At 29.9% G+C, this 20,100-nt stretch overlaps 12 protein-coding genes across 12 annotated transcripts, besides 1 other annotated feature; 7 read left to right on the top strand and 5 right to left on the bottom strand.

Moving 5' to 3' along the window:
- Positions 1-399: 399 nt before the first annotated feature.
- Positions 400-1,574, top strand: TVAGG3_1035920 (uncharacterized protein; the record flags this gene model as incomplete). Its single annotated transcript, XM_001580341.1, has 1 exon — positions 437-994. One exon carries the CDS (start codon positions 437-439, stop codon positions 992-994), a length of 558 nt encoding a protein of 185 aa, XP_001580391.1.
- An 87-nt stretch (positions 1,575-1,661) lies between these two features.
- Positions 1,662-3,251: a mobile genetic element.
- Positions 3,252-3,333: 82 nt separating this feature from the next.
- Positions 3,334-4,465, top strand: TVAGG3_1035900 (protein phosphatase 2A family, catalytic domain family; the record flags this gene model as incomplete). The annotated part of the gene is made up of 1 exon (XM_001580342.1): positions 3,361-4,353. The coding sequence occupies one exon, from the start codon at positions 3,361-3,363 to the stop codon at positions 4,351-4,353; it is 993 nt and encodes a 330-aa protein (XP_001580392.1).
- A 766-nt stretch (positions 4,466-5,231) lies between these two features.
- On the top strand, positions 5,232-6,449 carry TVAGG3_1035890 (ankyrin repeat family protein family; the record flags this gene model as incomplete). The annotated part of the gene is made up of 1 exon (XM_001580343.1): positions 5,232-6,050. The coding sequence occupies one exon, from the start codon at positions 5,232-5,234 to the stop codon at positions 6,048-6,050; it is 819 nt and encodes a 272-aa protein (XP_001580393.1).
- A 1,302-nt stretch (positions 6,450-7,751) lies between these two features.
- TVAGG3_1035880 (BLOC-2 complex binding) lies at positions 7,752-8,820 on the bottom strand (the record flags this gene model as incomplete). Its single annotated transcript, XM_001580344.2, has 1 exon — positions 8,129-8,776. One exon carries the CDS (start codon positions 8,774-8,776, stop codon positions 8,129-8,131), a length of 648 nt encoding a protein of 215 aa, XP_001580394.1.
- Positions 8,821-9,442: 622 nt separating this feature from the next.
- Positions 9,443-9,634, bottom strand: TVAGG3_1035870 (protein C-terminal S-isoprenylcysteine carboxyl O-methyltransferase protein; the record flags this gene model as incomplete). Its single annotated transcript, XM_001580345.1, has 1 exon — positions 9,443-9,634. One exon carries the CDS (start codon positions 9,632-9,634, stop codon positions 9,443-9,445), a length of 192 nt encoding a protein of 63 aa, XP_001580395.1.
- An 825-nt stretch (positions 9,635-10,459) lies between these two features.
- TVAGG3_1035860 (spectrin binding) lies at positions 10,460-12,349 on the bottom strand (the record flags this gene model as incomplete). Its single annotated transcript, XM_001580346.2, has 1 exon — positions 10,496-12,349. One exon carries the CDS (start codon positions 12,347-12,349, stop codon positions 10,496-10,498), a length of 1,854 nt encoding a protein of 617 aa, XP_001580396.1.
- A 417-nt stretch (positions 12,350-12,766) lies between these two features.
- TVAGG3_1035850 (uncharacterized protein) lies at positions 12,767-13,830 on the bottom strand (the record flags this gene model as incomplete). The annotated part of the gene is made up of 1 exon (XM_001580347.1): positions 12,776-13,753. The coding sequence occupies one exon, from the start codon at positions 13,751-13,753 to the stop codon at positions 12,776-12,778; it is 978 nt and encodes a 325-aa protein (XP_001580397.1).
- Positions 13,831-13,857: 27 nt separating this feature from the next.
- On the top strand, positions 13,858-14,509 carry TVAGG3_1035840 (histone acetyltransferase protein; the record flags this gene model as incomplete). The annotated part of the gene is made up of 1 exon (XM_001580348.2): positions 13,858-14,481. One exon carries the CDS (start codon positions 13,858-13,860, stop codon positions 14,479-14,481), a length of 624 nt encoding a protein of 207 aa, XP_001580398.1.
- Positions 14,510-15,063: 554 nt separating this feature from the next.
- On the top strand, positions 15,064-15,603 carry TVAGG3_1035830 (protein transport; the record flags this gene model as incomplete). The annotated part of the gene is made up of 1 exon (XM_001580349.1): positions 15,070-15,531. One exon carries the CDS (start codon positions 15,070-15,072, stop codon positions 15,529-15,531), a length of 462 nt encoding a protein of 153 aa, XP_001580399.1.
- Positions 15,604-16,466: 863 nt separating this feature from the next.
- Positions 16,467-16,865, top strand: TVAGG3_1035820 (uncharacterized protein; the record flags this gene model as incomplete). Its single annotated transcript, XM_001580350.1, has 1 exon — positions 16,467-16,865. The coding sequence occupies one exon, from the start codon at positions 16,467-16,469 to the stop codon at positions 16,863-16,865; it is 399 nt and encodes a 132-aa protein (XP_001580400.1).
- Positions 16,866-18,571: 1,706 nt separating this feature from the next.
- On the top strand, positions 18,572-19,242 carry TVAGG3_1035810 (ubiquitin-like family; the record flags this gene model as incomplete). The annotated part of the gene is made up of 1 exon (XM_001580351.2): positions 18,572-19,162. One exon carries the CDS (start codon positions 18,572-18,574, stop codon positions 19,160-19,162), a length of 591 nt encoding a protein of 196 aa, XP_001580401.1.
- A 204-nt stretch (positions 19,243-19,446) lies between these two features.
- TVAGG3_1035800 (uncharacterized protein) lies at positions 19,447-19,875 on the bottom strand (the record flags this gene model as incomplete). Its single annotated transcript, XM_001580352.2, has 1 exon — positions 19,470-19,871. The coding sequence occupies one exon, from the start codon at positions 19,869-19,871 to the stop codon at positions 19,470-19,472; it is 402 nt and encodes a 133-aa protein (XP_001580402.1).
- Between the last annotated feature and the right edge of the window lie 225 nt (positions 19,876-20,100).

The raw sequence follows: 20,100 nt of genomic DNA, 5'->3' as shown, positions 1-20,100 counted from the left end.
ATTGCAATTACCCTCAATATTGAATAATAGAAATTGAATTTTTAGTTTGGAAAGTCTAAGTCCATATAATCATATGTTGGTTTGTATTTTTGTGAAATTTTGATAATGAAGATCTAATATATGGATAAAATAAGGCTTATATCAAAATTCATAATGATCTACATTGAATATGATCGATTTTGAAATCTCAGGGTTACAACTCGAAACACAACTGTGTTAACTGTTCACAAAATAGAAATATCAAACGGATTGATTAAAATTGTGATGAATCTGAAATCAAATGAGTGTATTGGCGATTCTAAAGTTAAATTTTATGTATGTTAACTTTGTTTAGCGCATTGATGAAGAAAACTATGCTGAGCATTTCTGACTATGAAGGAGGTGATGTCACTTTTCAATGTTTCCCCAAGGCTACCAGAGGGTAATATTGAGAAAGATGCCTCCGGCGGTTGATTATAATCTTCTTGTATCTCAACCAGCTGTCAAGCGTTTTATTGATGAAAGACAAGCAACCCTTGAAGTTTATTCTTCAGATATCGTTGGAGATACTTCAGCTCCTTGCACAACTTTTGCAATAATTAGCGGTAGTAACTTCCCACAAGAGATGGTTGAAGGCTTATCAAATCTTACTTTCGATCTTCCATTTGGTGGTCAGGTCCATCCTCAAGTAGAGTTTGCTCCAATAACTTCCAAAGTTGATAGGAATAAACGTGTTAACAAAAACCTTCCATCAATTGAAGCTGATCCAGAATTTACTGCTTTTGCTGCTAGTTACAAGGAAAAAATGAAAATCCCAACAGACAAACTTTTTGATTTGGAGAAAGTCGAGGATGTCCAAGAAAGTAATAGCAAAGCGATCATCAAACAATTCAATATTAAATTTACAGATCATAAATATAAGAATGACCAAGCTCCAAACGCCGAACCACCTAAGAAGAAGAAAAAGAACAAAAAGAAGAATAAGAAAAACAAGAATCCAGCTCAACCAAATTAATCTTTATTTGCCAACTTTTCTGGGTGTACTCTATCACCTCTTCGGTGGGAGATTTATTCCAATGAATCAAGTCCCTTCAGAAAGCAAAAAAATATATATATTAATAACCGAAATTTCGGTTATTAATCAATGGCTTTATAATATTTTACAACTTTGTTAATAAAAGGTTGCTTATCAGTATTTTATTTCATTTATTATAAACTTATGATTTTTCATATTTTTAATTTTTATCAAAATTGGTTTAAAAAATCACATAGAGGATGATTCTTTGTAATTTCTCAAGTGAATATAGACATAGATACTTCTTGCCTACTGCTTTTTATCGAAAAAATAATAAAATTTAGAACGTTTTTGAAATTGTTATGGTATATTGACTGATCTCTTTGCTTGGCGAGCATTTTAAGGAAGAAACATCGCAGAGAAACGTTGGGATCTCATTTTTCTATAATATTATTCTTTCAATATTAAAAATTCTAAGTAATTTCAGTGAGTAAATCTGTAAATGTATTTGATAACTAAATTCTATATACTCCATTTGGTATAATATCGATTGCCGTTCTTCAGAAACCAGCAATTTCACATAATTTTCTAGGAGATTTACAATTTTATGAAAATTTTTGCCAAGTAAACAAAAAAATGAAGGGATGTAAATTTTGGTTCGTTTATTCAAAGGTACATTCACTAGGCGATAACAGTAAAATGGGATGAAAATAGGATAAATAGCATCCCTATATAGTGCCTAACAATATTTATACGGGCCAAAAAAAATTTGGCTAGAGATTTGGCTAGTTAGAAAATTTAGAAAATTGGGAGGAATTTTTATTTTCGAATTTTTTTTGGAAAGTTAAAATTGTGATTAAAAATCGTTTTCCGGGAGAACTAAGCATCTCATCATATATTTAAATCGATAAAAATATTAAATAATAGTTGAATAGTATAAATACATGAAATTATGGCTGAATATACAGAAAAAATGAACATATTTGACATTTTTGAAAATTCATACATTAGTTGGTGACAGACTCATAAACTATACTTTAGCTAAGATTGATATATGATTTCAACAACACATGGTTAAAATCGTAAAATTTTTTTAGATTTCAAAAAGATATATATGGTAATATAATGGAACAGAGTCAGCAAATAGCATATAAAATATGTTACAATTAACTTTTTATTATATCCAATAGTAGATATCGAATAGTTTCCAGCTTTATGGTTAAATATTTTCTTATCGAGCTTCTCTTTAACTGTTGTATTAAGGTTGTAAATTTTTGATGCTAGAAACTTTGGAATCTTCTTTGCTGCTGCATTTTTTCTTGAGAGTTCTTGCAATTTCGAATAGATCTGCACATTGTATGAAATAGGGGCTTTAAAATATCTTGAAAACAGAATAGGACTGCTTTTCCAAAGGAATGCTTACTTGTAAATCAGAGAGTTTCAAAATTGAGTACAAGATTATCATCATAACTTTTGATTTTGCTGCGAAAAAGGAAGACAATGTATTAACAAATCATTTACTGTTGTTCATCAAAAGAAGAAAACTTTGATAACAACTAATGATGATAAAATCAAGCTATCTTTTACTATTTTAAATTGATAAGACATTCAAAATATTTGAATGGTTTAAAATATTTTCTTTTAATTTCAATAATATATTATCATGATTATATAATCAAATTTAAATTTTTATTCAAAAAGGCAATATTTCAAACTTTTAATTTCAAAAATCTTAATTCGGCAATAAATGTATTTAATTGTAGCAAATTTAATGATTTTTCGTCATGGTTAGCAATTTGGAGCTCATAAATTAATGATTTCTTCAAGTAAAATTCTGCATTATTTCAAAAGTCAATAATTCTCTAGTAACTTTTCTTCAAACCCTAACCATTATAATATATGTAAAATAGAAAATAATTGCAAAGAAAGATAGCCGAATTTACTGGGTAGTTCTTGTGATGCGAAATAATTGGAAATTAACACCTAGTTTTAACAGCATCATTCTCTTTTTGCTCTTATTTAAATGCATTCGCACACTTTAATTTTGAAATATAAGAGTTTTGGAAATTATCAAATTTATCTGCTCAAATACTATAGATCTTCATAAGTGTTAATAGAACTACAAGGCTTACATATAGTGTTTAATATAATGATGCACATCATACTGGGATTTATTCCTTATTCATCTAGTTATTATAAGATTTACAACCCCATGAAAATTTAAAATTTTGTCAAAAATAGTGAATGTACCTTTGTTTATTCCAAGGATAAGATCTTCCATGAATTCTTGTTCACTATCAAACATACTTGGTCAGTGAAGTTTTGTTCAATAAACTGAAATTTTTCTCAAAAAAAAATTCGAAAAAATGGATCTTGATCAGATAGAGCAAAAGCTCTTCACAGTGATCAATAAACCACTAGGCACCCCTTCTGGGATCACTGTTGAAGAGATAAATTATTTATGTCAAACAGTTAAAGAAATTTATTTATCACAGCCAATTCTACTGGAACTTAAAGCTCCTTTAACCATTGTAGGTGATGTTCATGGACAGTTTCACGACCTTATTAGAATATTTGAATCAAAAGCATATCCTCCTAACGCAAATTTTCTGTTTTTAGGTGATTACGTCGATAGAGGAAAACAAAGCATCGAAACAGTATGTTTGTTATTCATATATAAAATTAAATACCCAGATCACTTCTTCATGTTAAGAGGAAATCACGAATGCACTTATATCAACAGATTATATGGCTTCTATGATGAATGTATATCTAATTTCGACATCGACGTCTACACTACATTCTCAGAAGTATTCAACTGTCTACCTATTGCCGCTATTATTGAAGACAAGATTTTCTGTGTTCATGGCGGCATTTCTCCTGAACTAAACTCTCTCGATCAGATCAGAGATGTTCAGAGGCCTTTCGAAATCCCAGAAGAAGGCCTCATTGCCGATCTTTTGTGGTCAGATCCATCGGCCGATGCAACAGACTGGGAAAACAACGAAAGAGGTGTCTCATGGTGTTTTGGACCTCAGCAAGTTGAAGACTTCCTTACGAAATTCGGTTTTGACCTTGTTTGTCGCGCACATCAAGCAATTATGGACGGATTCGAGTTTCCTTTCCCAGAATCGCAGAGTATAGTCACTGTTTTCTCAGTCCCGAACTACTGCAACGAGTACGAAAACAAAGGCGCGATTATGCACGTTGAAGAGAATCTTTTCTGCAATTTTACAGTTTTAGAGCCAAAGAAGTACGATGACGACTACGAATTTGAAATCAGAGCAGGTTCTCCACCTCGTGGAAGTACTTGCGAGCGAAATTACAACCAAGAAAACGTTGTTGTATCTGACGTATGATTTCTATCTTTAATATTAGATTCTATTTATTATGTATAGTTTTGTTTTATTTAAAGATACATTATTCTTGATAAATTTTTTTTATTTTTAAACAGGCTACTTCAAATATGTTTCATTGGCCATTAACTGATAAGAAAAACAAGAAAAGTTATCTTGTTTAAAATATCGATACTGTAGTATTAATTATTGTTAAATTTCATTTATTTTAAGGGGCGACTGCCTTAGTTTACAAATATGTAGGTTATTTAATCACTGAGTCTTCATCTAGAGATCTTTTTTAGATTCAAGTATCTTTTAAAAGTTAACAATGTATGCTATTTTTACGTTTATTCATAAAAATATCAATTCTATCATAGGGAAAAAGTAACTTTAAGTGTTAAAAATTGAATTGTTGTAAACTAAGATAGTGAGCCCTCAATCATGGAAGTTTATAAATTATTATTATGTTGAATAACATTTAAACTAAAAAATATGTCATTGCAAATTCTTTTTTATTCGATTGTTGATGTTTTGCATTCATTTCAAATATTTAATACCAATGAAGATAATCACACACAATTATCTAGGTGGAATATTTCTAATGAGCAATATATTTAAAGCATGAGCAACAAATCTAGTGTACTCGAAATACCAACAATTGTGATGCGACAATAATTTTTAGAATTCTAAAAATAAAACCGTAGGACATAATTATTATAGGAGCAACATTTGAATAATCATTTAAATGAATATTAAATGAAAAATATCAACGGCATTCCAAATTGAGGCGAAAACGATAAATATAATTTTGCCTCTCAAATTTTCTGAGTATCAAATTTAACTCAAAAATAACACAAGAATGTCTGAAATTATCATTTTTTGGAGGAAATCAAGAGATCATGAGTGAATGTTTGAAATATCAAAAACCAGATGAAGAATGCATGAGATGTGGAATTTTTTTACATAACATTGACTTTGTTGCATTTTTAATGAATGAATATAACTTGGAAATCGATTTAGTATGTTGCAATATCTGGAATAATCTTCAAGCATTTTTGGTTTATTTGGATGTTACAAATGAAATCAATAAATGCTTTGTTTATTCACCATATTATTTTAGTAAAGAACTTTGTGAGTATCTTCTTACGAATGGAGTAGATATTAATGCAAGAGGTAGATCTCGTAATACAGCTCTTCATATATCTGCAGAAATAAATAGTAAAGAACTTTGTGAGTTTCTTCTTTCACATGGTGCAAATATTGACTCAAGAGATTGTGCTGGCAGAACTGCCCTTCACAATGCAGCATATTATAATAGTAAAGAAACAGCAGAGTTTCTTCTTTCACAGGGTTCAGATATCAATGAAAAGGATGAAGATGAAAAAACACCTCTTTTTAAAGCAATGTATTTAGGCAGTATAGAAACAGCAAAGATGCTTCTTTCACATGGAGCTAATATAAATGAAAAAGATTATCATAATCGAACAGCTCTTTTTATCGCATTGGATAATAATAGAATAGAAGCCGCAAAATTAATAATTAAGCATGGTGTTGATGTTAACGTAAAGGATAGATTCGGAGAAACAGCTCTTATTGTGGCAGTTGAAAGAGGCCAGATCGAAATAGTAAGGATGCTTCTTTCACACGGCGCAAATATAAATGAAAAAGATAATAAAGGGCAAACACCTCTTTGTATAGCAAAAAAAAAGAGGACATAAAAAAATAGAAAACTATCTTGTTATACATGGTGCACATATTGATTTCTAATGCATATCTTTGCTTGATGTCATCAAGATATTTGAATTAACATATAATATCTCTAAAGATCATGTATTTTTATATATAGAATCATTTTCATGGGTTTTGTCTGCTGAACTTGCTCTTATTCAGAAAGTTGAGACAATGTTTATGAAAATGGGTATACTATTCACAATATCTCGGATCCAAAATTAAAAAAAAAATTCAGAGGTTATGGACCCCAAAATTATTAAATAGTTTCTTACAACATTTAAATTGCACAGTTATAGGATATATCTCCAAGATGCAATTTCCTAATATTATATTTCAAATCAAAGAACTAAAATAAAAATTCATCTTCATTGTGATTTTACAAACTTTCATTTTCAATATGATATTACATCAACAGTAAGGATGTCAATTCGGAAAATTGTTTTCATTTTAGGAGAATATAATTTTCCTTTTGGAAAATTTAAAAAGTGAGACGCGCAGGATTCGAACTTTTTTAAAAGTTGATTTAAATATATTCTAGTGTGGATTCTAAGGATAATATCATATTTAAAATAAGAATATACTAGTTTAGGTGGTATAATTTTTTTCGATAAATTTGAGAGTATGTACGTTTAGGGCATCAAAAGTGTCAATTCGCTCAGCGAAAGCTGAGCTAGCTTCGTTCTCGAAAAAATAGGGAAGGAGTGAAAGAGAGTGATACAGATGTTGACACATTCATATCATTTCAACAAATTTTGATCAAATTGAAATGCAATGAAATTCAATTCACTTCATATCCTTCAGTCAGTACATTGACATCCTTCTACATCACAATGATAACTCGTGCATCAATAGTTCTACAACTAACTCAGAAAAAACAAGATTTTTACTTCCAGCTTACAGCTTTTAAAAAGTTTCGATGATAAAAATCACTCTACTCTTGTTTATCGATATGTTGTGATAGTAGGTAAACGTATTCTTATCGATATTAATAAAAATATTTTTACGAAAATCTGAACCAATTACAGAGTTATTCATAAAGTTTATGATAACTGTAATTACTTCATCTTTGTTTAATATTTGAATAAACAATTTAATTTAATTTGCATAATTTTTTTGAGTTGAAAGACAGGAAACTTAGTTGAGTTTGTATTATTTTTATCGTTCAATTCATTGTATCAGTGAGTGATCCAGATATTTAAGATATTTACAAAAAATTTATTAATTTGATTAACAAATTTTAATCAAAATAGCAAAAATCTATTTGATAGCTGTAAGCAAACAATAATTTTTATTTCAAGCAAAATCAATTATTTTCATCTAAACGTATAAAATTGTCAATTTTATGAGAATAAATTTAAAATCTCATGAAATATAAAGGAGAGTAATATTTTTCAATTTTCTTTTTTTCTTTGTCTCAAATATTTTCTGTTGGGAATTTTCTTGTTATCAAAAAATAATTTTAATATTTGTTTATTTCATTACATACAATAAAATTTTAAAAACTCTATTTGTTCACAAGAAAATTTTTTCCCTTCATATGAAGAAACATTTTGTTCTCCATTTGATGCTGAGTCTAAATCTCGATTTTTGATTTTTCTTCTTTCCAAATTTCTTTTTTCCAAATTAGAAGTTTAATTCAAATTTTCAATAGTTTATATATTTTCTCAAACCGTCTTAGATTTTCTCACTTTTTAGGGATTTTCTCTCAAAATATACAAAAATAGTAATATCAATACATGTGTCTAATATACTTTAAACCCATCGTGACAAAATTCAAAAACGAAGAGTTCTTCTCTCCAAATTTTTTTCAAAATCAAAAAAATGAGATAAAAAAGCACGTTTGGAAAATTCATTTTTAGCATTTTAGGAATTTTCTCACTTTTCTTCCAAATTGACATCCTTATCAACAGAGGTCATATGCAATAAATATATTAAGTAAAAAAATAAAAATAATTTCAGAAATTTCAGAATTTTTTATAAAAAAAATTAACAAATTTTTTTCATATAAGTAATATGTCAAAACTTAGTAATTAATTTTACTGAAGAGGAAAGAATAATAAAAAAGTTAGTTGCAGCATCCGCCTTTATTCTGCTTATTATCAGCAGGTTGAGTAAGATCGACAGATTGGATCTTCGCGCTCATTGGCTCGATCTTGTTATCCATAACATATTGAACAAGGTATCTTGCTGCTTCCTCGACGTTTGTACGAGAACGGGCAGATGTCTCGAAGAACTTGAGGAAATGGTTTTCTTTACAAAACTCTTCCATCTCCTCTGGTGTCTTGTTCCACTTGCCATCACTGACAAGATCTATCTTGTTTCCTAATAATAAACATGGGATAGGTTGATCTGTAGAGGTAAAGACTTTAGATTCTATATCCTTCTTCCATTCCTTGACCATTTCTAAACTCTGTAATCTTGTAACATCAAAAACAACCCAAGCAGCAACGGCTTCTTGGTAATATACGCGTGTCATATTGCCGTAACGCTCTTGACCGGCAATATCCCACAGCTGTAGGCTAATAGTAATTTTTTCATCCCATTCGATTTCTTTTGTGGCAAAGTCAACGCCTATTGTTGTTTTATAAAATTCACTGAAAAAACCTTGAACGTACTGTCTGATTAAAGAAGTCTTGCCTGTACCCATTTCGCCGACAACTAGGACTTTCAAGATCTTCTTCATAGCACCTTGGTCCTCTCCAATATCGACCATTTCCAACTGATTTTGAGTTAAACCGTCAGAACTACTTGTCAAAATTTTGACATTTACTTACTGTCAAATTGATTTTTACATGTCAGATTTGATGAAAAATATCAGTAAAATGGCTTTTTCGCACTATTAGAATGCTTTTCTTGAGATTACACTATACTAAAATGAATATGCAAATACCAATCTATCTTCCATATAAATATCTTAGATAAATCATGAAGATAAGGGTATATTAATGATAATCACTGGAGTTAGATATTTAAAATTGCTTCATTGGTGATATCATTGTATGAAAACATGAAAAATCCATGAATATTGGTGTTATCGCAACAATTTTGATTTTACAACATTTTTTTAGATGAAAACACGACAATAGAAGTAGCATTATATCTATTTTGTTGAGACATATCTAAATATAAGTGAATTTTAAATGTATTAAGAAACAATAAAATTTTATTATATCTTGAAGTAACAAACATAAGATTTTATAGTAATATTTCTGAATAATATTCAGAAATAAGAGTGTCTGCATGACTGAAATCGAATAAAACTGAGTTATATAATACAAAAAATAATTTTCTTAAAATTACATGATAAAAAAAATCCAGAACGTATTTGATTTGCCAAACTAAGCATTATATTGGATTAAATTAGCAAATAAAATTTGAATTAATCAATGTACGGAATATGTGAAGGAGTAGAGTTTCTATATGATATATAATCATTTCCGAATGCAGCTACAAGATTTGTTTCTTCTTCTTTGATAATTTCAAAGTAATATTTCCAAGCAATTGAAACAGTAATAATAGCAACGATAATATTTTGGATAAACAGTTCTTGGCCAATAAGAAAAACTATCATTCCTAAGTAATTTGGATGTCTAAAATATTTGTAAACATCGTTTCTTATTAATACCTTCTTTTTATCAACAGTTTCGTTACTTCTAACCGATGTATATTTGTAAAATACGTTAATAGCACGAAAACGCAAACAAAAACCACATATTAGGAATAAAAGACCAATCCAAACCGAAATTCGGGACATAGAATATGCCTCATCACCTAGTGAAAATAATGTGATTTTATATTCTAAATATTTAAAAAGATATTGTATTGAAGCAGCAATTAAAGCGAAAAGAATGTAATTTCGTGTAACTTTTGAGTACTTTCCTGGTCTATGCTTTAGTTGCCAGAAAAATAGAAAGAATCTGCAAATTTCTCCTAGTAAAAATCTAAAAATCAAAGAATGATTTGTCATTATTGTCACTTTTTGCTGAAATGGCTGTTCTTATAAATTTCAAAATCTGATATACCATTTATCATTGTTTTATAGTAATATCATATTACATAAGAAAATTGGCTGAATCTCTTCGTATACAAAGATATCGACCAAAAAGAAATAGAAATTATTGATATGGGACTAAATGAATGATTACTTCTTGAACATCACTGTAAAATTATGAAATCTTCCAAAAAAAAAAATAAGGTCGATGAAAAATTGAGTGTTTTTTAAAAACCGCCGTTTGAGAGGAAAATTGAGAACCTCGATGTATACTTTTTGACATTGTCAAAAACTTTGAAAGGACCAAAATTTTTTTAGTGTCAGAAAGTTTAAAAATGTATACTTTCTGACAAACAGACCCTCAGAAAGTACTCAAACTGCGGTTTTTAATTTCCGCACTTTTTTGGCGACCTTATAGATATCATTTATTCCATTATCATTTTAAACCTTCTTATTTGCATCGTGTGACTTGAGAATATCTGCAATCTCATAACCGCCGTTTTCAAGTGCAATTTGAAGGGGTGTTTTTCCTTTGTGATTTTGAGAATTCGTGTTAGATCCGTGTGAAAGGAGGAATTCAACAATATTCTTGTTTTTGTATTCACATGCAATATGAAGTGGGGTATTACCATTTTCATCTTTTAGATCTATTTCTGCTCCATGAGAAATAAGTAGATTTATTTGAGCTTGTTTCTCTTCTTTTAGTTCATTAATTTTCTTTAGTAGAAAATCTGCCAACTGGTCATTGAAGTTAGGAAAACTATCTAGAGGATAATATTGTATTGTTTCTTCCTCTAATACTGCGTAATGAAGTGGAGTTTGGCCGCGATTATCTTTGATATTAACATCAGCACCATGTGAAACAAGAAACTCCGCAATTTCTTTGTTTTTTCTTTCAATGGCACAGTGGAGAGTGGTTCTACCTTTCTTATCTTGTAAGGTAAAATCTTGAAAATAGGGAACTAATGTATCTATCATTTCATATTGGCTATTAAGAATGGCTTCATGAAGTGATAAATTGAGTTTTGCTCCATGGGAAAGAAGAACTTCTGCGCCATCAATCGAATCGAACTTTACAGCATAATCTAATAATGAATTGTGAAATTGATCTATTGCATTTACATCTGCACCATGTGAAATGAGAAGTTCTGCAATAGATTTTGAAGAATTTGTAATTGCATAATATAGTGGATAATTTCCCTTTTTTTCTTTTTTATTAACATCAAAGCCGTGTGAAAGGAATGCCTCTAATACATCAATACAATCATTTTGTGCTATAATATCAATAATGGAATTATCATATTTTGCACCATATGAAAGAAGAATATCTGTAACATCTTTATAGATATTCGAATATTTATCTTTTTGATTTATATTTATATGATATATCTCTGGACAACTTAATAAAAGCTTGGCAATATCAGCATTGCCATAAAGTGCAGAATAATGCAACATATTACATTTGCTTGAATCACATTTTGAAAAATCAAGAGTTTTGTCATTTTTAAGGATTTCAATCGATTGTGGAAACTCTGCACACCATGGTATTATTGAATTATTATTATACTTGTATAACATGAACATAGCTTTCAAATTCTGTGAAGCAATGATATCTTCTCCATTAATGTTGTAAGTTTTCATAAGATCATGATCAATTATATATTGAAGAAATGTATTGTTGTGTGAGCCAATGGCTGCTGCGACGCAATTTGCATCGATTTCATTGTGCTTCATACATTCATTGATAATATCTGTATTTCCACAAATTATAGCTTTTTCAAGACAATGATCTGTGATTTCCATTTGAAAATTCATACGGAGGAAATTAAAAATGTTAACAGAGCCAAAATATGCAGAATATTCGATAAACGAATCAAACACAATTGAACCAACATGAAAATAAAAGTTTTCTAAAGGTTTTTGAATAACATAATCTTTGAATTTTTCAATGTCATCATACATGATTAGATAACGAACGTTATCCTCTTTAGGAAAACTGGTTTCTATATTTGTACTATAATTTGAGATTTTGTGCCACTCGTTAAAAGGATCTATTTTAAACTTCTCGCAGAAATAGTTGATAATTTTGGAATATTTAGGAAGTGAACGATAGTTATAGATGATTGCATTAAAAAGACTTTTGATCAATGGTTGTTTCGGTGTTTTATATTTATCAATTATGCAATCGTTAATTAATTTCAAGTATTCTCCATCAGATTCATTTGGTTTCGTGTGAAATAGCTTGTCATACGCTGAAATAAAGTCATCGTATTGTTTAATTGACTCTAAATCCATGAAAACAAAAATATAAAAAAAAAATACCAAAACTTCAAGTCAAAAAAATGTCTTTTGACTAGCTGCACAAACTATACATTCTAATTCGATATAACAACAAAGAATCATAAAACAGACATACACATAGGATGAATCAATGGTATTTTTTCAAAATTTAAGATAGGAAAGTAATGTTGTATTAATCAAATGTTTGTTTACTAGATACCTCAATTTGCTCAGATTTTGAGAACCAGAAATAAAGAAGAAATAATTAGACAATGTAGTTTTTTATTTTAAGCAATTTTCTTTTAGATGTGGAGAGGATATAAGTTTTCGGTATTTATTCTCTTCAGAAAAAAGAGGGAAAAAAAATCATATAAAAAATTTATACGAAAGCTATAATTTATTTCATGAAATTTATAATCAAAATATTGTATAAAAAGCAAATTAAACGAAACTGAGTTCCGGCCAAACACTATTAAAAGTAACTGCTGTATCTACGACATTTGTAAGGATAATTGCAGGGAAAGCTACGACTCTTGTGTTAATAAGTATCATTGCGAGTGTTAGGAAGTAATGGGCCATGACAACCATCGTATTATTATGAACTTCTTTGCAGAAGCATCCAAAGTGGATGAAAAACGTAGCAGCGAATGCAAATGGTACAGACTTGAAGTCGAAGTAGTCGTTTTCATCACCAGTTGTTGCTCTTTCTGTAATTGCAGGAGCTTCTGATCTTGTACTCGCACTGAGGTTCTCCATCAAGGAATCATGCTGTGGGACTGATGTAGGAACGATCATTGCGTTTGGAAGTAATGATGGATCGAAGAAAGCAATAATTTTTCTGGATAATTTTGAAATTCTTGAAGAAAAGCTAAGAGTAAAGACAGTGAATATGAGAGGGCATAAGAGAACAACAGTAATAGGGATAAAGACGAAGATATAATTGAAATTCTTGACATAAACAGAGACATGAGCAAGAATTACTGTAGGAAGGATTCCTATGACGTCAACAGCTGAGCGCCATCTCTTGAATGGTGTCAGGAAGAATGTCATTATTGCATCAAGTACGACAAACACTTCGACTACGTATAAAGATTTATAATTGTAAGAATTATTTGTTTTGAAGAATTTTGAAGCGAAAATAAGTGTTCCTACATCTAAGTGGATGCTTAAATCGAACATTGAATGGAAGAACATCTTCCAATTAGGTGCATCTGCGTCAATATCAGTAAAATGTCTGAAAAGAAGGTAAAACAAGAAGATGAGAACGAATGTAATATGGATAATTGAAATGATTTTGATGTATTGGAGAACATCAGTCCAGCCATCCAATGGTGTGTTAACAATTGAGGTGAAATCTGTTAAAAATAGGCCTAAAAACCAGATACCAAAAGAGACAAATCGAATCTGATGGTATTTCATCCATAAAAAGTTCATCGGAATAAGATCAAAGTCTCTTTCTATATGATAAGTTCGAAGCATATGGATGTGTTGGAAAAGTGACAAGAATTTTAAAAAGTGACACAATGAATAGATTTAAAAAGACAAGATGCGAAGAAATAATAAACAAATTGATATCTTTTCCAATATGCTATCCATTTCTCCAACTTATTGACCCTGAGAGAGATGGAGCGCCTGATTACTATCAATTTGTATCAAAACCAATGGCTTTAGTAGAAGTAAAAAGAAAATTATCCGAAGATAAGTATAAAACAGTACAAGAGTTCAAAGATGATGTTGAATTGATATGGGCAAACGCAAGAGCTTATAATGGTGAAGGAACTTTGTTTACAGACATGGCTTTAGAGGCCAAATACTGGTTTGACAAAAAGATGAAACATTTCCCAGATACTCTCGAACAGGAATGGACAGAAAAAGTTTTATCTGTTTCTAAAAGATTATTTAAACTTACGGCACATCCACCACCTGAGGTTGATCCAACAGGTGAATTGAAGATTACTACACAAAGTGATGATGAATTAAACGATCCTTTGCCTCCTCCTCCACCACCTCAAATTCCACAAGAACCACCTGCTGAAACCGATAAAGATAAAAAGCCAGAAGAAAACATACCTCAGACTGCGGAAAAAGTCGAACAACAGCCTCAGACAACAATTCCAGCAGCTCAAGCTGAAATTAAAGCCGAATAAATTGTTTTTATTTTATACTAGTTATATGAAATCAAATCCTACCTTTTTCTTCTCTCTAATCTTTAAAAAAAAATTCAATGAATTCATCGAATCATCAAATGGAATAAAATCGAGAATTTCAAGCTGCTGGAGATATATTTGAAACTAAAGATCCTCTTCAAATGTATTATTCTAAAGAATAAATTAAATTGAATATTATGTAAGGTATTTCAATCCAAATGATTATTTTTGGATAGATTTTTGGATGGGAAAAGAACTTTTATAAGCAAACAGGATGTATGCACTGATTGTCAAATGATGTTTTCAAAAAGGTTGTCCGACGAGGTAATTTCTCAAAAAGTTGGTCTTGAAACTTTCAGGATAGGTTATACTGGAATAGTACAAGGGTGTTATATGACTTTCGTGAAGAACAAAACTTAGGATTTTGAGATAAATAATCATCTTTAGAATAAAAATAAAATAGGTTATAAATTTCAAGAAATTTCAAATATTTGTATTGTGTTTTATAAAAATATGTAGGAATTGGTTCCTGATGTTGATTTTTTTAAGAATATATAAAAGTGACAACCAAAATTCATTAGGTTCGAGATGATCCAATTTGTCCTCATGTTCAACAAGGCTGGTAAAGTCCGTATTTCTAAATGGTACTCAGCTATCAGCCAAAGAGAGAAAAATGCAATCACCAAAGAAGTCACTCGTCTCGTTCTTCGCAGACCACAAAATCATTGCCAATTTGTCGAATGGAGAGACAGTAAAATTGTTTATACACGCTACGCCTCTCTTTACTTCCTCTTCGCTGCAGATGCATCAGATAATGAAATTTTCGTCCTTGACCTCATTCAATTCTTCGTCGAAGCTCTCGATCAATTCTTCGGAAATGCTTGCGAAATCGATATTATATTTAGTTTTTACTATGTTTATATGCTCCTCGATGAAATGATCCTTGGCGGTGAAGTTTTTGAGACATCTGTTAAAAATACTATTGATAGTCTGGTCAATCAGCACAGATTCATTGAAGAAACAGAAGGCGATAAGATCTGTGATCTTTAAGTTCAATATGTGTTACTTATTTTATACATTATTAATTAAAGCTTAACTTTTACGTATTTATCATATACATTTTTAACCTTTAAAATATATATAAAGTTGATGCTTTTCTAAAATTGATATCCTATTTTACAAAAATATATTTTTACTTAAGTTACAGACAAATGTTTGAAACACAAGCTGAACAAAATTATAATAAATATATGTATTTGAGGGAAGTGATAATACCAATCGGAAGAAATTTTCAAAATTCTGTATTAAAATCAAACGTGTAATTGATATTTTTCCTGGAAAATAATCGGCTTTTGGCCATTTTCCTGGAGATTGTTCCCGGTGATGATTATTGACCTCAAAGATTTCGATTTTTTTTTATGAAGGGGTTGTATTACTTTTGAAATCGATAATCTCATATACAAACTTTGAAGAATTAGATGTCTTTAATTAACAATATATTAGTTATGGAAAGAGACAATGTGTGTGTATTATAATCTCACTATCATACATCACTTTCAATAGCTTCACATAAAAGCTGTACGTTTAGATCTCAAGACGACTTGGCACATATATTTTTTTCCAGGATCCGGATCCATGCCATCAAATATTGAGTGGTTTACATTCCATTCTCCTCCAAAAAAAATTGTGCCCCGATTCAGAAAATACGTCAGAATTATTGCGTTTAATTATCGCTTTCATGTATTGTTATTTAATGCAAATATTTTTTGATAGCAATGGCAGAATAATCTTATTTGATTGGAGTATTTTTTTGAATGAACCTATAGCACGTTGGGTACGTACACAAAATTCTTAACTTTACATCACCGAATAGATCCGAAAGTAGGATTGATTTGCTTGGAAATCTGAAATGATATAAAACAGTGATTTTTTAAAATTTCAAAGGCTATTGAAATTTTTATGTTGATCAATATTTCACAATATTCATGTTTCCTAAATCATCATTACACTCGATTAAATTCAAATCTGCCAATGAAAATAGAGTAGTGATTATAGATCCAAAAGAAAGAGGTAGAATTGTAGCACAATATAGATTCGAAAATGATTCTGAAGCTGAAATCATTTATAAATATGTTCGTCAAAATCTCCCGCAAATTATAAAGGATGGAAGAACAAAAAATATGGTTGAAATTGAAAGTATTCGTTCAATCAATGAATCAATGCTTGTAAATGAGCAAGCAGTAAATAGCAATAGAATTGTAGATAATAGAACAATGGAAGATGTAAGTCCAATTCAAAATAATCAATTATTTGAAAATCCTAACATGGATGGAAATAATTTTATAGATGATAATTCAAATAAGGTAGTCACAAAATCTAAGTAGTGAGGCTCTCAAAAATTGAACCGTACTCCATACAAAATTTGTGTACCCTCACTACTTAGATTTTGTGGCCTTCAATTGAGAGGTTAGTTTTGATAGAGCAAGTTATAAAATTAAAAGGGAAAAATAAATAAAATTTAAACATTTAATTATATATAATGTAAGGAGTGTAATTCCAAATTTTCTAAAAACTATTCAAATTTGAGCATTTTTTTGGAAATAGTAAATCTAATATGTACATCTAATAACAACATGATTCATCACCTTTTCAAGCTCTGCAGTCAATTTTTTGAAATTTGATTGAAATAAATGTAGCAAAAATTACATTTCATTAGGGAATATATGAGTTTCTCTGGAAACAGGCTGATAAATTTTAAATTTTGTCCAATCAACATGAATGCATTGAGAAATTTGGATTGATTTTCTGGTAGAATCTGGAACAATTCAACCATGTATAAATGGATCATGTAATCATCATGAAATGTTAGTGTTAGAGTTCAAAAGAAACAGAATGAGTGGAAATCAAACACAATCTGAATAATTTTAAACGTATACAATCTTTAAGTTTGTATTTTGAATTCTACATATATGATTGTGTAATTCGTTCTTTCAAATTTTCGGATTCAGGCATGTTTTGATAAAATTCATTCCCAAAAACGTCAATTAACAATTAAATTTAGTGTATTTTAAATATATATACGTATTATATTTTATAAATTATATTAAATTCGCAAAATTTTAAGTTTTAAACAAAAATAAAAAATGTTCAAAATATGAAATTATGCATAGGATATTAAAATTTACATGTTAGCAATTTTTTTGAATTGCTTTCAATTTTCATATTGAAATTTTTAAGATTTTTTTCTGAAATAATAAGCAAGAATATCAACCTAAATAATATTAAATTCCATGCGTTAATTTCCCCTCAAAAGTCATTGACCGCCTCTCAATCTAGATTTTGTGAGTACTTTAGGTTTGATCCACTTGCAATAATTCCTCAAAATGATTGTATAGATTTCAGTTCTTCATATAGCAACTCAAGCGATAACGAAATCTCAAATGATTTTTATGAATTTTATGATTGTTAAGTAAATATTGAATGTTATAAATTAATGTATATGCAGCTATCAAATATATCAGTATCAAGCAAAAGAATTTTAAATACACAAAAAAAAAACGAATTGATCTTCTTTCAAGAACATTTTCTGATGAAAGAGATGTAGTAATCGGATTTCAAAATCCATTTTGATTTTAAACATTATATAGCACCATGAAAAATAAGATAGTTAAATGATTCATTGCTATTGTTGAATGCTGCAAGATGAAGCGTGGTTTTTTCCTTAATATCTAATTTCATTGAATTTTGATCCACTTAAAAGAAGAACATTGTGGACATCTTTTACATGATGTGAGCTGAAAATTACGATGATTTTCGATGATGTTTGACCAAAATGATTCCGTCTGAAATTCAAAAAATGTGAGCATTGAATGATTTACACGGAAAAATATTATATAAAATTTTTATAAAAAATTACCAAAAAAAATTTATAGGATTCCATGTGGCTCAGAGATCGTCTACGATGTAAGTATGCTATTGCATCTGTGAGGTTAAAATTTACGGATTAGCGAACTTTTAGAGAGCGAAAATTTATAGGAAAAAAAATTCTGAGAGTCTGATTTAAATTCTGATTTATCATTAAATTTCATTCATGAACAGGTTATTTAAGGGCAAAGGAAGAACAATAGCAGATTCAGAGAATAAGCCAAAAGCTCCACAGCCAGCAGCACCTCAGCCAGCTTCAGGACCAATGCAATTACCACCAGAAATTACAGGAGAAAGGCCAGCACCACCACCAGAGGAAATGCCAGGTCCAGGAAAGAGATTCATGCGTGTAACCAAAACACCAGAAGGCCAAGGCATTAAACCTTGCGAGGAAAAAGATGATTTCTTCAAAGTCAAATCTTCTGATTTGAATCTTAAGAATTATGGTCAGCCAAAGACATTTGCAGACGTTCGCAAAACTACATATTCTCCAAAAATTGCGAAAATTAAATTTGACATTCGTTCAAATAAGGTCATATTCGCAGTCGAGGCTCAATTTGCTATTAACGAAACAATTGATGCCGTTTATGACTTCTTACTTCAAGAAGTTTTTGAAAAGGTTGAAAAAATCGAAATTTTCACATCATTCCCTCGTGCATTGCTTCCAAGAGACGGAAAACATTTAGCAGGACTCAAGATACAAGGAAATGTTTTGTTAAATGTTGCTGTAACAGGTGGTTTTACCCTCAAGATTTAATTGTCATCTGCTTTTTATTGTTAGCTGACTAAAAATATTATATTATTAATGTACTGGTTAATTAAAAACAAGATAACTCATAACTATTCATAATATATATAATGAAACCTAATATTTTGAATTATTGAGGATTCAAATCATAAATTTAGATTCATCATAATTGTAATACCTACAACTAAATATAGGTATTATACTATAAGTAACAAATCATAGATTTCAGCTTATAACGATCAAAAATATTGTAAATTAAAGAAATATCAGGGTAGTAAACTAAACTAAAAAAATTGTAAATAAATATTATAATAATTTACTCAGATTCTTCAGCCTGGAAGTCATCATCTTCTTCATCATCCTGTGCCTCGGATGAAGAATTTTCTTCCTCATCGTGATCCGCAAATTCTTCGGATGATGTAAATACACCTTCGAACTTAACGGTGGCGCCCTCTGGAACTGTAATTGTTGGGCGTTGTGTATCGTAGTAGAGGTTCTCGATGACAACATCTGTCTGTCCTGGATCGAAAACGCAGAGTTTCTCGGATTTCTCTTTATTGTCTTGAAGATCCATATATTTGATTGTAACAAGAACTGGTCTTGTTTGATCTGGGCGAACCATCAAAATGCCCTTGGAGATTGTGACCATCATATATTCCTTAAACTCGATCGGAACTGTTTGACCGGAGTTGACTGTTAAACGAAATATCGATGTCATCAAAAAAGTTGACGGTTTTATAGTTTACATTTTTAAATAACAAAAATTTTTAGATCACATTTGGGTCTAGAAAACAATTTTTTATTTTGATGGTCATTTTTGTCAAAAAAACACCCGCTATAATTTGAAATGAAGATAAAATTTGGATATTCTACTTTACTGTACTAAATATGATATTGAATTTGATTTAGAAATTAGAATCTCAACGTTATTTCATTCAAATTCGAAA

This window comes from Trichomonas vaginalis, chromosome I, assembly GCF_026262505.1.
Source record: "Trichomonas vaginalis G3 chromosome I, whole genome shotgun sequence".
Lineage (NCBI taxonomy): Eukaryota > Parabasalia > Trichomonadida > Trichomonadidae > Trichomonas > Trichomonas vaginalis.
Note: the sequence above shows the minus strand (reverse complement) of the source record. Positions and strands in the feature narration are given on the sequence as shown.